This window comes from Asterias amurensis, chromosome 10 (genome assembly GCF_032118995.1).
Source record: "Asterias amurensis chromosome 10, ASM3211899v1".
Lineage (NCBI taxonomy): Eukaryota > Metazoa > Echinodermata > Asteroidea > Forcipulatida > Asteriidae > Asterias > Asterias amurensis.
This window is the reverse complement of record NC_092657.1, coordinates 5,670,526-5,690,384: the sequence shown is the minus strand read 5'-3', so window position 1 is coordinate 5,690,384 and position 19,859 is coordinate 5,670,526. Positions and strand designations below refer to the sequence as shown.

Genomic DNA, 19,859 nt, shown 5'->3' with positions numbered 1-19,859 from the left:
TACTAGGTATTCTTTGCTTGCATAACTAGCGCAGAAATTCGGCGCTTGCACAGTAAACGGAGATTGACATTTTAAACACAGAATTTTGCGGGCATCACAGCCAAGTAATTGTGTCTATTTTTCCCCTGTTTCTTGCAAATCTGTCGGGTGTTAATTTACTCCTTTTTTGGCCATGTCACAATTTGCAGATAAAATCAGCATGTGAGGACACCTGTCACAACTGTACATCCTGTACTTACAATCAGCTACAAGCCTGCCTCTCTGATTGCACAGGCACTCACTTAAACTGTACCCAAGAATGCTGTCTAGACTCCTGCAGTTTTGAATCAGAAGGCTGCCTCCTTGATTGCAGCAACTGCACAGTAGCAGGGGATGTTGGCTCGATGAATTGCACCTCAGAATACAACTGCACCTCAGATTACAACTGTACCTTCAATTACAACTGCACCTTAGATTGCTTTCTCATGCACGGAGTATGTGCATTCGACTGCCTCAAACCACCCGACACATGCACTGATAACTGCACCTCTGACAGGGGTGCATGCCAGGAGGTCTGCGAGGGTGTTTGCAAGGGTCAAAAGGAGGTACACTACCCCGGTGTCGAGGTAAACTGCACAGAGATTTGCGACTGGGATTGCGTCCGCGTTGAGGACCGTTGCCGGAAGGGTTGCTGTATGGATGACTGTGGTTTCAATCAAACTATCTGTGTTGATAACTGTCTGTATACTTGTAAGGAGGATGACATCTGCTCGTCTGGCTGTCAGAATGTCTGCATAATGACCTTTGACTCCTGCAGCACAGACTGCGACCCTCCGACCATACCTTGTACAGCGGACTGCAACCATGAGCTGAGCTACTGTGAAGGAAACTGTAATCAGACTTGTGCCTTGGAGATCTGTGAGGTTACAATAGAAGCTGTCAACTGTACAGATTATTCATCAGGCAATACGACATCCAAGAACAAAACAGCAGATGAACATTTATACTCAAATTCCACAAACTGCACAAGCGGAAACTGCACAAGTTTGAACACGACTCAAGCTCAGAATTGCAGTACCAAGCTAATCAAAGATTGCTCCCTTGGTCTTGACACTTTGTGCCATAGCCAGTGCTCCTCAGTTTGCTTTTCGACATTTGACGCCTGTGATGAGCATTGCTGTCTCGAGGACTGCATATTGAATCGAGGATTCTGTATTGAGAACTGCACAGATGTTTGTGCAGCAGACTTTCTCTGCCTTCAAGCATGTAGCTTCTCCTGTGCAGATCAGTTCGACAGATGTAACCTGGACTGTATCATGCCGTTTGTGAATTGTCGGCCCAATTGTGACATATGGCTTAAAACATGTAGACAGGACTGCCATCCATGTGGAGGATATAGTCTTCCAAATCAGGCGTTAGAATCAGACAATGGAACAAATTGCCTCAATGAGTCTGGTAACTGTAATGTAACTGCCAGTGCCTATGGAGACAGGAACCAGACTATTGCAGGGAATCAAACCTTAGGTTCAGACAACGGATCCAATTGCCTCAATCAGTCTGGCAACTGTAATGCAACTGCCAGTGCCCATAGAGACACGAACCAGACTATCCCACGAAATCAGACCTATGGGAATAACTGCTTCAATGAGTCTGTACTTTGTAATGGTACTTCCAACAGTTCAACCTGTCAAGAACTAATAAGAAACTGTACTGAAGCGAGGAATATCAGCTCTACTATGGCACCAACAACCTTGCCGCTCACCCCAGTTAACTGCTCTGTTGAATTGGTTAACTGTCGCACAGACTGTGATGGGTTCCTTGAAGATTGTAGAGATCAGTGCCCATGTGAGGAGCCTTGCTTCAGTCAGTATTCAAACTGTTCGTCTTCTTGCTATGGATGTGAGGCAATATGCCTTGATGGTTGCAGGTCAAACTGCAGTGCTGCAACTAACAGCTGTATGACTGAATGCATTGAGCCTACAGTTGATCCTGTGAATACATGTACTGAGACCTGTAGTGCAGACTTTACTGAATGTCTACCTGGATGCCTCCAGAACCTGACAGTCAACATCACCAGATTCCAAAACACATATAGTGGACAAGTCAATACCTCAGAATCAAGTACAAGGACATTTCTGAATGTGACTTGCCTAGAAGGTTGTGTTGCCACAAGCATTGGTTGCCTTGTCCCTTGTTTCGACTTGCTCAGTATCAGAAGCTGCTCAGACATCTGCTTTCCAGAGACTGGTTTCAGCGATAACTGTTCAGCGCAGTGTCACACCTATGCTTATGGTTACAGCAATGCAACATTGAATAGAACATTTGAGGGCGGCTTCTCCGATTGCATGTCCAGTTGTTCCAACTGGACCCAACATGAGAACACAAGCAGCTCTAACAGTACCTCAGGTACTCCTACAGAAACACTACCAACTGACTTGCCAAACTCTACTACTCCCGCTTCTACTACGACTCCCATTCCTGTTGGCAGTAGTTCAACATACACTACTCAACTAGTTCTAGGAAGCACAGCATCAAGTTTAACAATGTCCTCGACTTCAAAGACAGGCCATTGTGTGAAGGAGTGCAGAACCACTTTTCCATATGTCTTTGCTAACTGCTCCAACACCTGTTTGACAGAGTTTGAGAATTGCACCGACCACTGTGTGATGCAAAACACATCAGTGGTGCTCAATGAGTCCTTGGGTTGTTATCAGGATTGTGGTCAGATCTACCAAGTGTGCAACATGGAGTGCACATACGACCTGGTGTTTGAGAATTGCAGTTTACCCTGTGAAGAAGTGAATGATGCATGTCTTGAAACTTGCCTCGACTGCCTGGACTGTCGAGATGACTGCCATTGGAAATGTAACAGCGAGAAGTCAACGTGTCTGGGGATATGCTTCCCAGTTTCATGCGAAGATAGTCGGACAACCTGTCTTGACAACTGCACTTCCTGTAGTTGTACCAATAGCTGCCAGACCAACTGCTCCTTTAGTGAGGAGGTGTGCAGTGAGCTCTGTCTTCCAGGCGAAGTCAAGCTTTGCAAAGAGACTTTTACAAAATGTGCGCAGAACTGCTCAAGAGACAATTCATCCGGTGCAGATGTTAGCACTCATTGTGTCCTGAACTGCAGTCTTGGTTATTATTCTTGCATGGATCTAACATCTGCAAATTTGACAGACTTGCAGAACTGCTCTTTCGACAGATGTTCTGAGTTGGACCTGAATGAATCAGTGTCAGAGGTCAGAGTTTGTAATGCCAGTGAGACATATAACACCACTTCCAATGACACCACTGCTGTTTCCTGTAGTACTGAAACTAAAAATGAGACATGCAAAAGCTTCTGCTTGATGTACCAGTCATTCAACAGTTGTGTATCGTCCTGCAATAACTCTCTTTATATCTGTCTTGATAACTGTGAAGAATGCCTCAATGACACAGAATGTTTTGAAACCTGTGCCAATCAGTGTGTTTATGATCATCACAAGTGCTACACAAGTTGCCATACCTTAATATTCCTCAACCAGTGCACAAGAGACTGTCAAGGCAGCAAAGCTGACTGTGACTTTGAATGCACAAACTGCACAACGTGTCCTGATTGCCTACCAACTTGTCAGGAGAGCTATGCCAACTGCTCAAGAGCACCCTACATCAATGCAACAGCAATCAACGGCACTACGAGAGATAACAGCATTCATCCAAACTGTACAGCTTACCACATTTGCCTCAGTCCTTGTCACAATGCTTCTAATGAGACATGTTTGGAGAATGCAAACTGTAGTGCCACAAACTGTACCCAGGCTTGCCTGCAAGAGTTCATATCTTCAAACTGCACCTCTCAGGAAAACTGCTCCGAGTATTCAAACTTGTGTGTTGGTCACCAGAGGAGGCGAAGAAGTTTGCCTGTTGAGCTTCTTTATACAGGCCTCGGAGGATTTAATGGTCATCCAAGGAAGACATACTTCCCCAACATCATTATCCATAAGGAGATGAAGCAGAGATACTTAAAAGAGCACCTTAAGAAAACTAAAGGGGTAAAGGTCTACGGTAGGATGTTGTTGTTAAAGGAGTCAATTAAGAGTTTGAGAAAGAAAGGTAGCCAGACTGGAGTCAAAACCTCGGATTTGAAAGAAGGTGAGAGGCAAGCAGGTGAGTTTCATCGAGAATCACATACCATGAGAATGTCTAGCACTCCTGGTAAGAAAGAACAGATAACATCATCATCTGAACCGTCCAGGTTCTTTTCAGGCTGGATGGACTCGTCACTAGGTGGAGGAGATGGTACTAAAGATAGACAGGGTTATGGCAAGAAATTTTATAATTATGTCATTGATTTCATCAATCGGAAATGGGCAGCCAAGCCTCAAACGGAAAGTCGACAACCATTCGATTCTGGTCACAGGATACACAGAAGAAGCATCAACGACTCTGCAGATGCAGAGAATGGTACGACTGGCAGCGTCAACCAGACACAACTGCAGGGCAACACGACCGAGTGGCCTGACGCAAGTAATGAATCCAACACATTAGGCCCAATAGACTACGACTACCCAGTTTGTGTAAGCAACATGCAGTATCTACACTACCAAAGCTGCTTGCAAAATTGTAGCCTTCTTCTTCAGATCTGTGACGTCCAGTGTAATAACTACAGCAGCTCTAATGCTACACAAAGAAACTGCACACTTGAGTCGACCAACTTGGAGAATATGGAAACAGGTTATTACAATGAAACTGACTCATCCAACTCTACTAGTTTAAATTCTACCATGTGTAACTCTCCCGGTTGCTCGAATTGTACCATAAATAACTCTACCACCTGTTCCAATTCTACCGTAAGCAACTCTACCAGTCAATCAAATTCTACCACATGTATCTCACTGGAATCCTGTATCAATTCCTGCTCTGGTAACTGTGTTGGGATCTGTGAGCAAGTAAGACCTGACGTACACAGGGAGTGTTTCGCCGATTGTAACAACACCGTGAACTACTGCAGCTCATCAAATACTTCAGGCTGCTCCCACAGGCAGGATGGTATGCCTAGTCATAGCCAAGCAAATGGGACAATAGAAATCCAGAACAACTCTACTATCAACAACTCTACTATCGAGGGCTCTGACAGTGGGAATGCATTAGCTACAAATACATCATGCTCAAATGTAACCACCGGCAGCTGCGATTCCACAAACTTAACCACCATGAACCGCACCTCAGTGGTGACGCCTTTGAGTTGCTCCGATAAATGCGCACTCCCTCAATACGCAAACTTAACAACTTGCCAATTCCACTGCGACAACTCGTCAGCCATCAACAACTGCTTTCAGGTCTGCGACAACACCACATGCGAAGAGCCCAGAACCTGCAACTGCAGCTGTGAATGTTTCCATCACCCGGAGCTTATCATCAATCTGAGCTGCACCTTCCTTGACTGGAGCCACAGGATCGGGTCTTGCCTCTTTATAGAAGAGGTTGAGGTTTGCTCTTGCGCTTGTGGATGTGTCGAGCCTGAAAAGATCTATGAGGCAACACATTGGAGAGGTTGGTATTAACTAAGTCAACTTTGTTCTCAAACATAGTCAAGTCGCAAGTAATCTTTGCTCAAGTCTAGCCAAGTCAAAAGTCGTATTTGTGCTCAAGCCTCTCTTTATTACTAAATACATTGAAACTCTTAACCCTTTAGAGACCATAGCGTACCAAAATGCTCATTGCAGCCGCCAATCGCTCCAAGGTTTCACTAACTTCCTTTTGCATAAAGAGGTAAAAGAAGCAAAATTGTCCAAAGTAGTATGAAAACACAGTATCCCAATTTTCAAATACAAAACTAAATTTTATGTTTCATGTTATTTCTTTTGATATTTTGGCTGACCAAATTTTGTTGAAAGAAATGTATAATATTCGCTATGTCGGGGCGTCTTGTGACGATTGTACAGAAGTTAATGGTTTTTGAAGGGTTGATAATGATTCAATGATATTATGTTTCATTTCTCCCCTTAAACAGCAATTCATTTCATTATGTCACTTTTATTTATCTTTTTTTGTTGGGGGGCGGGGACTGCAAACTTCCAAACTTCTGTTACCTAGCAAATCGTTTTAATTGTCCTCTTTAATTGTTAACACGGCAGCCCTTCATTCGACTGTGGGAAACCTCCTGGGTGTGGACCCTCTCACAAACACCCTCTACGCCCTCTCACACCATGGCCTAGCCATAATGCGAAGCCACGACTTTGGTGAGTCGTGGTTCGCCATCAAGCCCGATGTCTTGGATGCTGCAAGGGATAGCGAGTCGTTCGTTTTGTCCATGAGTCTCAGCGAGGAAATCCTCTTAGAGATGGAGCCTAGAGAGGTAGTCTTCGCCTCCAGCCAATGGAACGATACGTGGGGAGGTAAGTCGACAGTTCACGTTATGGGAAATGCCATAAAGGAATTTTCTCCCAGTTTGGCCACAAAAACTCAGAAAGCAGGCCTGTTTGCTTCGTTTTTTAAAGGGCAAGGGCACCACGGCATTTTCTCTTTGGCAAAGGGCACCCTATTATTATTATTATTATTATTATTATTAAGCATTTAGGTACGCTATTCATGGTAAAACCATATCACAGCGTTTACAAAGAGCAATAAATTAAACATTATTAGGCCTTTTTTTTTTGACTATTTTTATCTCTATTTCTCCATAACTTGTGGATTTTTAATTGTCAAGCACTTTGTGATGTCCATGTGACAGGGAGAGCATTTTTCCAATAATTAATAGTAATTTTAAACAGACTTTCTGACCGGAAAAGGAAAGTAAGTTATAGCTTCTTGACACTTCCTTACTTACGTTCATGGGAAATCACAAAAGTCAACTGTAACTTTGTAATTAATTGTTGTTGTTTGTTATTACTTTAATCTATATGTCTGAATAATTTGTGGATTTGTAACGGTACAGTGCTTTGTTATGTAAATATGATATGAAGCTTTTGTTTAAATAATTAATAGGCCTATAGTATTATTGTTGTTTTGTTTAACTCGCAGATGTACCTATCCGACCAGTGATGTACATACAAGTTATACCCCTTAAAAAAATATTGCTTTATTTTGTCTGTATAATACCTTCCATTGTATATGCAATTCATAAAAACTAAACTTTTCTTATTTCCCTTCAAACTTTAGTTTCTGGAGTTGGAATTCATCGCTTGGACAACGCTACCAGCGACTGGGAGGTCGTTGGTACATGGCAGTGCTGTAAAAGTCAACCCTGATTCAGGATTCAAAAATAAATACTTCAGTGCGTTGTATTTTTGACCGCATGAGGGCGCTCTCATTAGTATTATTTTTGTATCACTTCCCGGGGTATGTACTTTAAATGTCTCATTGTCCTTGGTGGATATGATATCTGTGGTGGTAATGTGTTCCAGTCTTAAGTTAGCCTAAGACACATAACTGTACTTGATACCGTGGGGTTGAAGCATGGCTTTTGAGGTATCAACGAGGTCCTCATTTTGTAACCTCGTTGATACCTCAAAAGCCATGCTTCGACTCTGCGGTATCAAGTACCGTTATGTGCCGTGCGGTATAGTACACGTACATGTATCTATGCATCAGCGGGCTGGTGCTTGCGTAAAGAGCCTTGGACAAGGCTAGTCTTTAGTAACTGTTTTGGTATGAATGATTATACCCTTGGAAGTGATACAAAGTTTGAGAGTGCTCATCCGCATTATAGCCATGGAACACCCAGGCTGAACGTCTAAAGCCAAGCAGAAAACGTGGCTCCGGAAAAAGTATTTGGAAATTTGGAAGTATTTGGAAGTATTAAAGCATCTTGACATAAGTAGTTGTCAAAGACCAATTTACTCCTTGCATTGGTTGTCATCTTGGGTTTTACTGTTTTCAGACATTGAGTTTTGCACTATGAAGAATTTTCAAAGGTTTTGTTGCTATTGTTCCTTAAGCAACCTGTGGATATCTGGGAGAAATCTATGCTGGACAGCACAATGTACTTTGCTTGGAGTGCTAGGCAAAAATTTTTCAAGACTAGTATTATCTCGAGTAAGGACTAGTTACGCATCCTAACTTAGGACTAGGTTTAAGGTCTTAATATCTCCTATAGGACAAGTCCTTACTCTTGTGAAATCGACCCCAGGCCAGGGTCGCCCAGCAACCCCCACCGTGGCTACAACACTAAACCACTCCCATGACTTCATTAGAAACAGTACACAAACAACGGGCGGCTGTAACTAGAAAAATTAATTTATAGTCGCCAGACTGTAGGTTTAATGTTAAACAAACAATCATTTTAGAATACAAGCTACTCCCAAGCTACACCGAGAGTAAAACATCTGCAAGGCACATTAAACATTAGTAGTAGTACTGATAGTATGCAATCTACAGCCCTTTTCACACAACAGTTTAGCAGGAGTCCCTTGCTATATTTGAGCAAGCCTGCACTTCGTGTGAAAGGGCGACAATGTTTGGACTGTCCGAGTTCCCTTGAGAAATTTAGTCCATACTTTATGGACAGTATAATTATTTTTTTCCTTTCATAGGTGAAATTTTGCAACCATGCTAAAATTAAGCAAGGGACCCTTGTTAAATTGCTGTCATGTGAAAGGGTTTTAAATCCGCTTTCCCCGATCACAAGATTCAAAATTAACACAAAAATGGATAAGTTGATAAGGTCCTAAAATAAAGGATGTTAAAGCCATTATACACTTTCGGTAAAACAGTATTGTCCAAGTCCCACACTTCGTGTATCACAACTTATATATAAAATAACAATCCTGTGGAAATTTAGGCTCAATCGGACATCGGAGTCGGGAGAAAATAACGGGAAAACCCACTCCTGTTTTCGCGCGTTTCGCCGTGTCATGACATGTGTTTATAACAAATCCGTAATTCTCGTTAACGAGAATTTATATTGTTTTACCGTTTTCTCAAAAAGTAAAGCATTTTATGGACTATTATTTCAAGAGAAGTCTTTCACAATTACCTTCTGTAAACCCTGTAAATTATTTGTAAATCTGTGAACTTTTTTTTTTTTTTCTGTACCGAAAGGGTCCAATGGCTTTAAAAATAAGATTAACTTTTTAAAAGGCACCTGTGTCTTATAATTCTGGGTTTTTAAATTCTTATTCTTAATCTGAATTGTTTTCTTTTTTTCTAACTAATTAAAGCACAACTTAGATTTGTAAATATTAAAAAGTTTATGGTTCCATTATTGTATAGACCGTGACATCACATGCATGCCTCGAATTGCCTTTAAGTTAAAACTTTTGAGTTTATGTGGAATTTTTGACACATGAATGTAAACATTTCTGATATGATCAGTGTACATGGATGTTGTACCTTGCCTGCCAGAAAGTCCCCTGGAATGTTCAAAGTCGCTCTTTTTGTACACAAAGGTTGCATGGTCTACACTGAATGATTAGGGATTTATTTTTATTTTTTGAATTTTAAATCAAAGTCAATTAGTATTAATTAAGTTAACCATAAAACCATGACAAAAATATATCTGTTAAAAAAGTATACTTGACCTTTGTGTTTTTATAAAATGAAGTTAACACAAATTTTAAATAGCTTGTTCCAATTGTGACGCTTCATGCCAAAACAAGGCAGTTCCTCCCACTTCAAAAATGGGCTTTTTAAATATTTCCCCCATAATCACCAATAAGGTTTGTATTTCTCAGCATAAAATGTTTGAAACCTCACATCACGTTGATTTCATGGCTGATATTTCAGTTGTCTTCACTTTTAATACCATTTTGCTATTTCCAAGAAACGTCTTGTTTTGCCATGGGGTGTCACAATAATTTCTAACAATTTAATTGTATACCTCCCGTAGAGGAAGGTGGACTATTTTATAGTTCATATTCGACAGATGAGATGTTTAGATATTTCAGTTTGAAATTGTACCTGTAAAGATTGTTATCTGAAAAAGACACAAATTTACAAGTTTAGAAATAAAAGTTTATTTCAAGTTTCACTCGGTCCCTGACTTTCGTTTTTAACCACATCTAAAGCTGTACCTCAGCTGTTATTTCAAACTACCTTTTCTATTCCTCCAAGATTGGCAGAGTTTACCCAGCCTGATTTTTCATTAAGGCAATTGCCGCAATGCCCCTGGTGGCCTTTGAAATGTACATGTATGCTTATAAATTATGCAAACCAGAAACGTGACATACGTTCTTGTTATACCTCTGTACAAATTGTGAAGTTTGATTGGTCAAGAACCAATCACGTGCCATGCAACAAAAATGCATGTTACATGGCTCGATGGGCCGGGTAACATGAAAAGTGATGTACACCGGTGTACATCACCTTGATTGTTCCCAGCGTTGGTCAATTTCCAGCGTTGTGTAACATCATTTGACAAAATACAAGTTTGGGGAAAATAGTCTCTAAAGTGTAGATTCGTGACTGCAATGTACTTGCCTTCGGTTCGTTCATTCTATCCAGGAATCTAGGCTTTCTCATCCATTCTCTTTATGAAATGTTTCATTAGCATTAAAAAACAACAGGTGCAATCATTAAAAATGATAACAAAAAATGAACAGTGCAACAAAATATTTACAAACGGGAAAAAAAATATTACCAGAAAATTTGCATGAAAGTACTTCTAGAGGATAAATTGCAAAAAAAAATCTTAATCAATTTAAAGACAAGTTCCTTCACACACATCAACCCGTAATCATAACGAGAACCATGTTGAACGACTAAGTACGATAGTTTTAAGTATTGACTTAAAATCCTATCGCGAGTTAAGACGAGTAACGTATTTATTTTTCACCGAACTCGCAGGAAGTACTGAGTATGCAGTGCTTTATACACTTTGGTGTATTAAATGAAAAAAACGAGTTACATAGAAATTACAAACAGAACTTGTAAAAAAGGGCGTATTCATTGGCACCAGAAGATGAGTGAATTCTTGAACCAGTGAGTTCTTGCACCAGTGAGTTCTTGAACCAGTGAGTTCTTGAACCAGTGAGTTCTTGAACCAGTGAGTTGATGCATTTTTAAGAAGTGACACACGTAGTGAATACAATGATATTGGAATGTTTTTCTTCGGGTTTTGCTTTCATTTTGCTTTCACCAACAAGTTCCTTACTTTAATGTGTATACATGAGTTGTTTATAACAATAACACTTTTTTTACTGTTATGTTTAAAAATATGTTATTTTGTATCAATTTTAAAGCATTCAAAAGCAGTGTTTTTATCAAGTTCATTTCAATTTAAGTGTCCACTAAAACAAATCTTTGAAAAACCTATGAAATTTTGAAAGACAACGGTGTTTTAAAAGTATTGATCTTCAAATAATGTTTTCTTCAGTTTGCTTGTCTACGTACAGGGGATGGACGATGTACGACAAACATGAACAATGAGAGTATACCAATGACACTGTGTGATTGTGGCACGTCACTCCAAACTATGCCACACCATGATGCCTAGCCCTTGAGGAGCAGTGCTGACTTGAAGACCTGATGGCAGCAAACAAGAAGGCTGTGAGATGCGCTCAATCCTGTCCAAACATTAGAAGAGTAGATGATGGACTCGAAAGAAGAAGCAGCCACTTCAGATGCAGCTCAAGTCTATCGCCACCTACAATCCCGGCCAAAATGCTTGGGCATTTCCTATGGTAACAGAAAACCATTCCCTGTACACTTCCCACTGACGATAATCATTCTCTCCCCCGACCCCCGCTCAATGTTGACTGGAACGCCGAAGACCGTGCAATCAGAACCAACATTGAAAGGGGGGGGGGGCAACGAGATATGGCCGGGTTTGTAGCATCCCTAGCTGTCTCCCATTACTTCTTCACATAAAGATGATCACTTTTGTGAGGGCTGTAGAAAAAATCTGACGTTGTGTTCTTCATGCGATCCGTGGTGTTCTTGTAAAACTCTAGAGTCCATGAGTTTGCACACGTTGGGTTACAGTTGTACTTCGTGTTACAGTCAGTGTACCTGGACCTCTCCGGGGGCGTCCGACCAAAGTACCAATCCCCGACAGCTTCCCTGGCAGATTTCCCGCCAACTTTATACGAGGTCCACGTCGAGTCGTGAAAAGCGTGGCTATGCGCGTAGCAAGAACTGATGAACATCCCATCATTCGGGTGATGGTACACGCGCTGAATCTCTTGGAGGAATATTGTGTGATGCCTCTTGAGGTATTTGAGTTTGTCTGGACATTGGAGCGGATGGCAACGGAGGTCTAAGATGAACCACTGCTGCCAATAATCATAGGCTGAGTTGATGATGAAGAGGGGAGTTTTGATAAAGGGGTACGTGTACTCGGCGAAGAAGCATTTCCATTCGTCAATTCCTTCGGCGAAGAGACAACCCCTGTTTAGGCTGTCTGTAAAATAATGAAAAGGAATTTAGTCTTTTAGTCGTATTTTTATTATTATTTAGTTATTGTAATATTATTAGCTGAGGTTTGTGGTAGAACCATCTTTTGAATAGTGTTGGTTCTGAAAAGAACCGGTGGTTGACAACTCAACTTTTTGATCAGTATGCTCTGATCATCTTCAGGAGAATATTGGACTCTGTTGCTACATGTAGATGCTGCTTAAGTACTGCCTTGGAGGCTTTGCTTGAAGGTGGCTGAAGGCGGGACAAAGCTGAGCTAAGCTCAGTGGAGAAAGTATTATTGGTTTCACCATGCATCATCGAGTTCAACTTCCCGCCCGTATTTCCCGCCTTCGTGCATCACCAAGCTAATCCGCCGCCCAGTACTTAAGCAGCATGCAGCATCAGAGTCCAGCATTCTCCAGAAGACGATCAGAACATACTGATCGCAACGTCGAGTTAATCCAACGGTTCTTTTCAGAACCACCCCAACTCATTTAGAGATAGTCATTACATGGTGTTACCGCAAACTCTTCTATATCTTATTTCCACCATGCAAAGTTTCAAATCCTACTAATTATTGGTGTATTATATAAATGAAACCAAGCATGCCTCATAAGTGAACTTAGTCACTGTACATGTAGCTCACAAGCCTGGGGAGACCTCAAAGGTTTTTGCTGTGTACATGTAACCCCTACTCTTCTTCGTAATAATGTTGGAAGTCCTTTGAGATGCCCTTCAGGTGTGAAAATCGCTATATATAAAAACTGGCTATTACAAGTATTATTATTAAACACCAAACAAAAACAGACAAACAAAACAAATGAGGTAAAAGCATTGTTAGCATTTTATAGCATTATTACCTTCAACTAACTGCATGGCAAAGATTTGCCTCATGTGGGCTCGGTAGTGAAGATAATTAGAGATGTTCTTCTCATCTAAGAAGAAACCTCCGTCTACGATGCCATGAAAGTTTACCTTCTCTGGGAAAATGCTACGAATTTGGTCCACATGTAGGTACACTGCTAAGCCTCCGGCTGTACATGGGAACAGAAGTAAACTAAACTTTTTAAAATAGGTTTTGGAGTTTAAAGTGGAAAAACAATGGTTAGGGTTTCCTGTTGGTGGTAATATTTTGTTTTATATATACCTCATTGATTCCTCTAATCTGATTGTTTAACAGCGTGATGAATTTGAGCGCTATTTGAGTAGCCACTATTTATAATAATAATAAAGACATTTTGTAAAGTGGCTAATGCAAAAAGCCTCTAAGCGCATAAAGAGAACAACAAAATACAATGAGAGAAAGATACAAACTACAAGGTACTACTATTATAATAATTGTAATTAACCATGTATTAAGCATCTTGAGCATCTTTTAAGGCAGATTTTTGGTAAATGCTTTTTAATATTATTACTTATTATGTGCTTACCTGAAACACCGCTTAATATCACTTTTTTAGCCACTCGTAACCCTGTTGTTTTAATCAGGTAGGCCATGACTAGTTTCAGCACACGAGCCCCACGGTAGTAGACGGCAGTGTTGTTGTATCTGACAGGTGCTTCCAAATTACCTGCAGGTGACAAAAAAAGAAAACAAGAAACAGTTGGAAGCCAAAGAAATCTAGAGTGCACTCTTAATCGTCCAGAAACCTCTGACCGTATTTTTGGCGGCATGAGGGCGCTAGTCGGAGTCAGTCTTGACTGTGTTCTCAATCCTCCAGTCTGAAATTCTATGATGGAATTTTCCTATATTAATAATAACAATGATAATAATGTTCAGTCTAGTTATTAGCGCACGTACCAACAAGGCGATTACATGCATAGAATAAGGACAGAGAACAGTCTATGTTACATTTTATACAGCAAGATAGGTTATTGAAGTGATGAATTCTGAGACCCAATTATGTAGCACCTTAATATAAGGGTTTTCACAGGGTGCTATGGGGCATTCAGCAGTCACAACTTTTGTAATGACATTTTTTGATGTTAGTTTTATTGTGTCCATATTTTAATGGGATTAAAACAAGCGAGCCATTTAAAAAAACAAATGATTGCCTTTAAAGGCACTGGACACTATCGATCATCACTGTTACCATATAAACTTACTTGTTAATGATCAATTAGAGCTGTTGATAGTAAAAAACATTGTGAGAAACGGCTCCCTCTGAAGTAGCGTAGTTGTTGAGAAAAAGTTATTTTCCACTAAAATATTTCAATTTGATTTTGAGGTCACGAAATTAAGCATCTGAAAGCACACAACCTTGTGTGACAAGGTGTTTTTTTTTCCTTTCATTATTATTTCACAACTTTGACAACCAATTTGTTATTTTGTGCATATGTTGAGATACGCCAAGTGGGAGACTGGTCTCTGACAATTACCAAAGGTGTCCAGTTCCAGTGTCTTTTAAAGGAACGTTACAGAATTGGTAAGAAACAAAAATTGTGAAGGTCACAGATTTACATGAAACTTATATGGTCTAATGATGATGATAGTAGAAAACATCCCTTGAAATATTTCTGTCTGTAATCTCATATTTGATGAGAAATAAATAATCTTATATCGCGTTTGGAGTTTATCACTCAGTGAGCGTTTTATTCATTTTTGTTTTGGCATCGATGCAATGCAAAATTTGTAATCGGTTTTTCACTATTCTCTCGTGACCCAGATGGCCGATCGATCTCAAACTTCTACAGGTCTGTCAGTTTATGTATTATGGTGGATTACATAAAGTGCTTACACTGACAGCAACATCTTTGCTAGCAAAACCAATTCTGAAATGTTCCTTTAAAGGCAGTGGACACTATAGGTAGTTACTCAAAATAATTATTGGCATAAAACCTCACTTGGTGACGAGTAATGGGGAGAGGTTGATAGTATAAAACATTGTAAGAAACGGCTCCCTCTGAAGTGACATAGTTTTCAAGAAAGAAGTAATTTTCCACAAATTTGATTTCGAGACCTCAGATTTAGAACTTGAGGTCTCGAAATCAACCATCTAAACGCATACAACTTCGTGTGACAAGGGTTATTTTTCTTTCATTATTATCTCGCAACTTCGATGACCGATTGAACTCAAATTTTCACAGATATTTTATTTTATGCATATGTTAAGATACACCAACTGTGAAGGCTAGTCTTTGACAATTACTAATAGTGTCCACTGCCTTTAAAACGAAAAGCATACCTGAGAAGGATGCCCCATCACAGTAGTTAATCATCACCATATTCCAGTCGTAGAATTCAGGATTGACTGTGTAATTGGCCGACATGATGCCATAGAACGGAGTCTGGGCTGGCAGTTTGTAGGAAGAGCCAAGTGGGCCAAGGCTACGATTGTAACAGTCTGAAGCATTCCAACACCAGCCCCCACCTTGAAGTGTCACCAGCCATGAGTGCCGCGTAGAGTTTGATTTGGCTGAAAACAAACAGGGATAATAGTATTTGAATATGCAATCCTGAAAATATGAAAATTTATTACAGTTTCCTCTTTGTGAGGAGATAAAGCAAATTAATTAAAACCAAAGAGCGAGAAAATGTCTTAACAGTTTTGTAGTCTTCATGTTTGACCTTTGTTTAGTCTCTAACCTTTACGTTATCATGACGGGCAAAATCTGTCACCATCAATACATCCGATTACCGGTACATTATTCTGAGAGCAATGTTTTGGTTCATTCCTGATTTTCAATGATGTAAATCGAAATGTCCTTGAATTTGACGCTTTGACTGACGAAATATTCCTCTTTGGAAGTATGGACCCATTACATTGTAGTTGTTGAAATCCAATGACGTCATGTCTATTTGATTGCTTTAGTTTTCATTCGCTTTTGTAATTGAACATGTAATTCTCATGTTGGGGTTTTCCTCAGGTACTACTTCACATTTCTTATCGTGATCTTTCTGTATTTTGTATACCAAGTTAACAGATATCTTGAGGTTTATAGCTTGCAATTTATTCTGACTGTTTTTTATTTTGTTTCTGAGAATGAAATTAAACATTGTTTTGCACCAAAAAAAGTTTCATAAGGGCTTTGTCAGCGTAGGCAACTTTTGCAGGCAACTTGGAGGCAACCAACTGTAGTTAGCACTTTTAGGTAGCACACGGGTCAGTTTTCAAACATTGTCTTACGATCCACAAGAGAAATAGGTGAACATTCAAATGTGAATGCCTTTTCTTTATGGAGATTGCCTGGAACTTGTTGCCCGTAAATTGCCTTCACTGTTACATTATTCCAGCAATGGACCCTTCAAAGGGACTACATTGTAGCAATATGTCCTGTATGCCTGAAGATACCTACAGTGTAGATAGAATTATGAAGAAATTCAATTTTTGTTTATGTGGGAGGAAACCCTAGGAATGCAAACAATACAGGTAGGGACTAAAAACCCAACCTACTGAACCAACCCGGGCCCAATTTCATGGCTCTGCTTACTGCCAAATTCTGCGCTTACGATCGCGATTCCCCGCTTACATGCAAGCGCCAAATTTCTGCGCTAGCCTTGTAAGCGTAGAATGCCTAGAAACGTGAAGTTCGCACGCGCAGAAGCCAAAATTCGCCGCTAACCCGTGAAATCCACTTGCCGTAAGCACAGAATTTCTTGCTTCCGTAAGCGTCGATTCTGTGCTTACGGTAAGCAGAGCCATGAAATTGGGCCCCGACTGTCAGCTTTGAGGTTGAACCTTGGTCAAGTTGTCACCAATTTGGTAATGTTCCCTGTTTCCACTGCAATAAATGCTAACATCCATTGCAGATGGCACCAGACTATTATTTCGTCCAGCCTCAGTTTGGTTTACCTTCACGAATATAATACGATGGTGGACCCCCGTCTAGGCAGTATGCTCCTTTCTCATCGGCTAATTCCTTTGGTAAGATCACCAAAGTCAAGTTCTGGTTTTGCTTGACGAATACTTTACTGAACAGTGTCGTGGATGAACACCATTTAATGCGCCAAGGTCTCAGGTAAAAAAAACACAACACTACAGCAATCGCAATGAAGGCCAGAATGATGCCTTTGAATCTGGATCTCTTTAGCTGATGCCATAGAGGGAAATGATGTCTTGTAGCTAACCCCCTAGTCATGTTTTTGTCCAGTAGTTGATGGTTTTGAAGTTGTTGCTTGAAGCTCTCAGCAGACATGTATTGCTTGTGTTGTTTTCTCTGATGTTGTTGCGGTTGCAAAACATGCTTTATCTACACGTGTTTCAAAGAAACAAAAATTTAATTCCTTAAATATAGCTATAAGATGCACTTGATTGCACCACAGAGCATCTTGAATGCAAAATTTTCCGGGGCCCTTTAAGTTTTTAGCGGGCCATGGACCCCACACCGTAAAAGCTTCGAGCTTCGCACGCGCATGCTCCATTTTGGACAGTTTGGTCCCCCCTAAACTAATCTGGTATGAATCCACCCTTAGATATGTGCCCCCCCCCCCCCACCTCCCTCTCATCCCCCACACTTCAAGACAGATTGTTGCCCGCATAAGCTTTATCGCGATTCAGAACCGCAAAGTGTTATTGGTCATGTTGGTAGGCAGAGGGGGGCATTCGACGACCACGTTGTATGTTGTCATGCACGACATGCACAAGCATGACCTTAATCTTTGTGTGGGTTGAGTTTAGTCAGCGCACTCTCTTGATATTTTGCTTTTGGCAATAAACCTTATGCAATGGGTTTCAAGAAAAATTTTTGGTAATTAACTCCTAGCTGATTGATTTTCTTCTACTTGGAGACTGGCTGGGGAAGCTGGTAGCATTTATTGGTTATTCATAAATACCTAAAACACTTTGTCCACTCTGATTAGTCGAGAGGGTATCACGTGGGGGTGTTTGAACGGATGATATAACACCAGTAAAAAGTGTTGAAACATGGGCGTCGACACGCGAGCTTGCACCTGTGCTTATAAGACAGTTTCTTCATTCCTATTGGTCGAGAGCAACGGCTGGAACACCTGGGCCACATCACGCGATACATGCAGCGCGCACACCAATCTCCTTATAAGGAGTTGTTTACCAGAGGGCCTTACCATTTCATAGCGTGAGGGGTGTTGTGTTGAAAGAAATCATTGAAAATTAAAATTTTTACATTTTGTTTACTTTTTGACCAAAAAGTGTTGATGTTTTTTGACCGGAAAAGTTTTTATGAATGGGAATTAAAGTGTGTTTAATCGGTTTTAAACTAGTGGTTGAAACCCGCCGAGGCCTGGTTCTTGATAATTTACCTCAACTTCGTCTCAGTAAAATTATCAAGAACTACTAGTTAAAAACCTCTTCCCCACACATTGATTCCCTTATTTTAGACCAGCAGTTAGCAGACTCTTAGATCCAACTCACTCAGTATCAGTACACTACACTGAGTGGTGATACTGAGACTGTATGCGAGGTAGTTGCGATAACGTAACCCTCCTCTCGACCCTGGCAGCCGTCGGGAGGAGGGTTACATTATCGCAACTATATGAGAGGCCCCTTTTCGAAACCACGGCTTTGGCTTTGGTTTCGGCTCAGACTAGCTTGGCCCAGTTGTTTTGACAATGTCATTTTGACAATTGCGCGTGCTTTGCGCACGCACACAGGGCTTCAGACGAGAGGACGGAGGTGCGTTTTAACCGCAACCCCAACCAAGAAACATTGGTCATCGGTTGAGAGTTTTTGCGTGTGCGGTTATGAGTAGTTGCGATAACGTAACCCTCCTGCCGACAGTGGAGGAGGCTTACGTTATCGCAATTAGATTTTGAGGTGCGGTGAAGATGCTGTTCATATCAATCGGTAACCGCCTTATTGGTTCGGTTAAGCAATTAAGCTTCGGTTGGGGTCGCCAAAACATATTCAAGACCGAAGCCTTGGTTTTGAAAAGGGCCTAGGATAACTTTCCGTATGGCGCCACCACTTTTTCACTCATTTTTACAAAAAGGGATATATCAATCAGGTAAATTAGATACTATATTATTTTATTTCGAATGAAAAAGTGGTGGCGCCATACGGAAACTTTTCCAGGGCCTAAAATAAATGTATACAGCCACTCTGACAGTGACACTCAGTTCATTTTTCTCCGTGGGGGGGGGGGGGGGTGGTTCATGATGTTCGTACTTGAATATGATTGAATATTACAGTACCGGGTAGATCATAGATGTACAACCATACATGATTGTACAAACACAGGGCTCAGGAGGACCATGGCCCGTTTCGTTTCATACTATAGGACTAGGTCTAGGAGAGCTGAGACAATTAAAATGTGAATGTGACTGTGAGTGTAATATTATTAATTGATAATAATAAATCGGGAGTACTGAGTACAGTACAGTAACAGTGCCAAGACAATTTCATTATTTTAAATTTGTTCCCGTTGGCCACCAAACATTAATGATACATACCTCTCATAACATTGCTTGCCTTTACTCCGGGAAAATCCAAGCACACTTAACTTACAAAAATGTACAGCTACTGTGCAGGTGACAACGACGCAGTCTGTGCTGTGTCTGTACAATACAATACACCTGTCATCAGTAGACAAACGCTTACAAAGAAAACAAAAAATAGCGCCCGCTTGCGGTTCGTCGGCACTTCCAT

At 40.8% G+C, this 19,859-nt stretch overlaps 2 protein-coding genes across 2 annotated transcripts in view; one reads left to right on the top strand and one right to left on the bottom strand.

Moving 5' to 3' along the window:
* Positions 1–9,255, top strand: part of LOC139942994 (uncharacterized) — an 87,510-nt gene extending 78,255 nt beyond the window's left edge. The window contains exons 36-38 of the mRNA XM_071939809.1: positions 189–5,514; positions 6,099–6,359; positions 7,123–9,255. Of these exons, the coding sequence (XP_071795910.1) occupies positions 189–5,514; positions 6,099–6,359; positions 7,123–7,211 (5,676 nt within the window). The 3' untranslated portion in view covers positions 7,212–9,255. The remainder of the gene's footprint in view (positions 1–188; positions 5,515–6,098; positions 6,360–7,122) is intronic.
* A 144-nt stretch (positions 9,256–9,399) lies between these two features.
* Positions 9,400–19,789, bottom strand: LOC139942990 (uncharacterized). Its single transcript, XM_071939803.1, has 6 exons — positions 19,664–19,789; positions 17,091–17,487; positions 15,483–15,713; positions 13,728–13,868; positions 13,158–13,331; positions 9,400–12,301 (listed from the first exon to the last, which is right to left on the bottom strand). The coding sequence occupies exons 2-6, from the start codon at positions 17,431–17,433 to the stop codon at positions 11,754–11,756; spliced, it is 1,437 nt and encodes a 478-aa protein (XP_071795904.1). The 5' UTR covers positions 17,434–17,487; positions 19,664–19,789; the 3' UTR covers positions 9,400–11,753.
* Between the last annotated feature and the right edge of the window lie 70 nt (positions 19,790–19,859).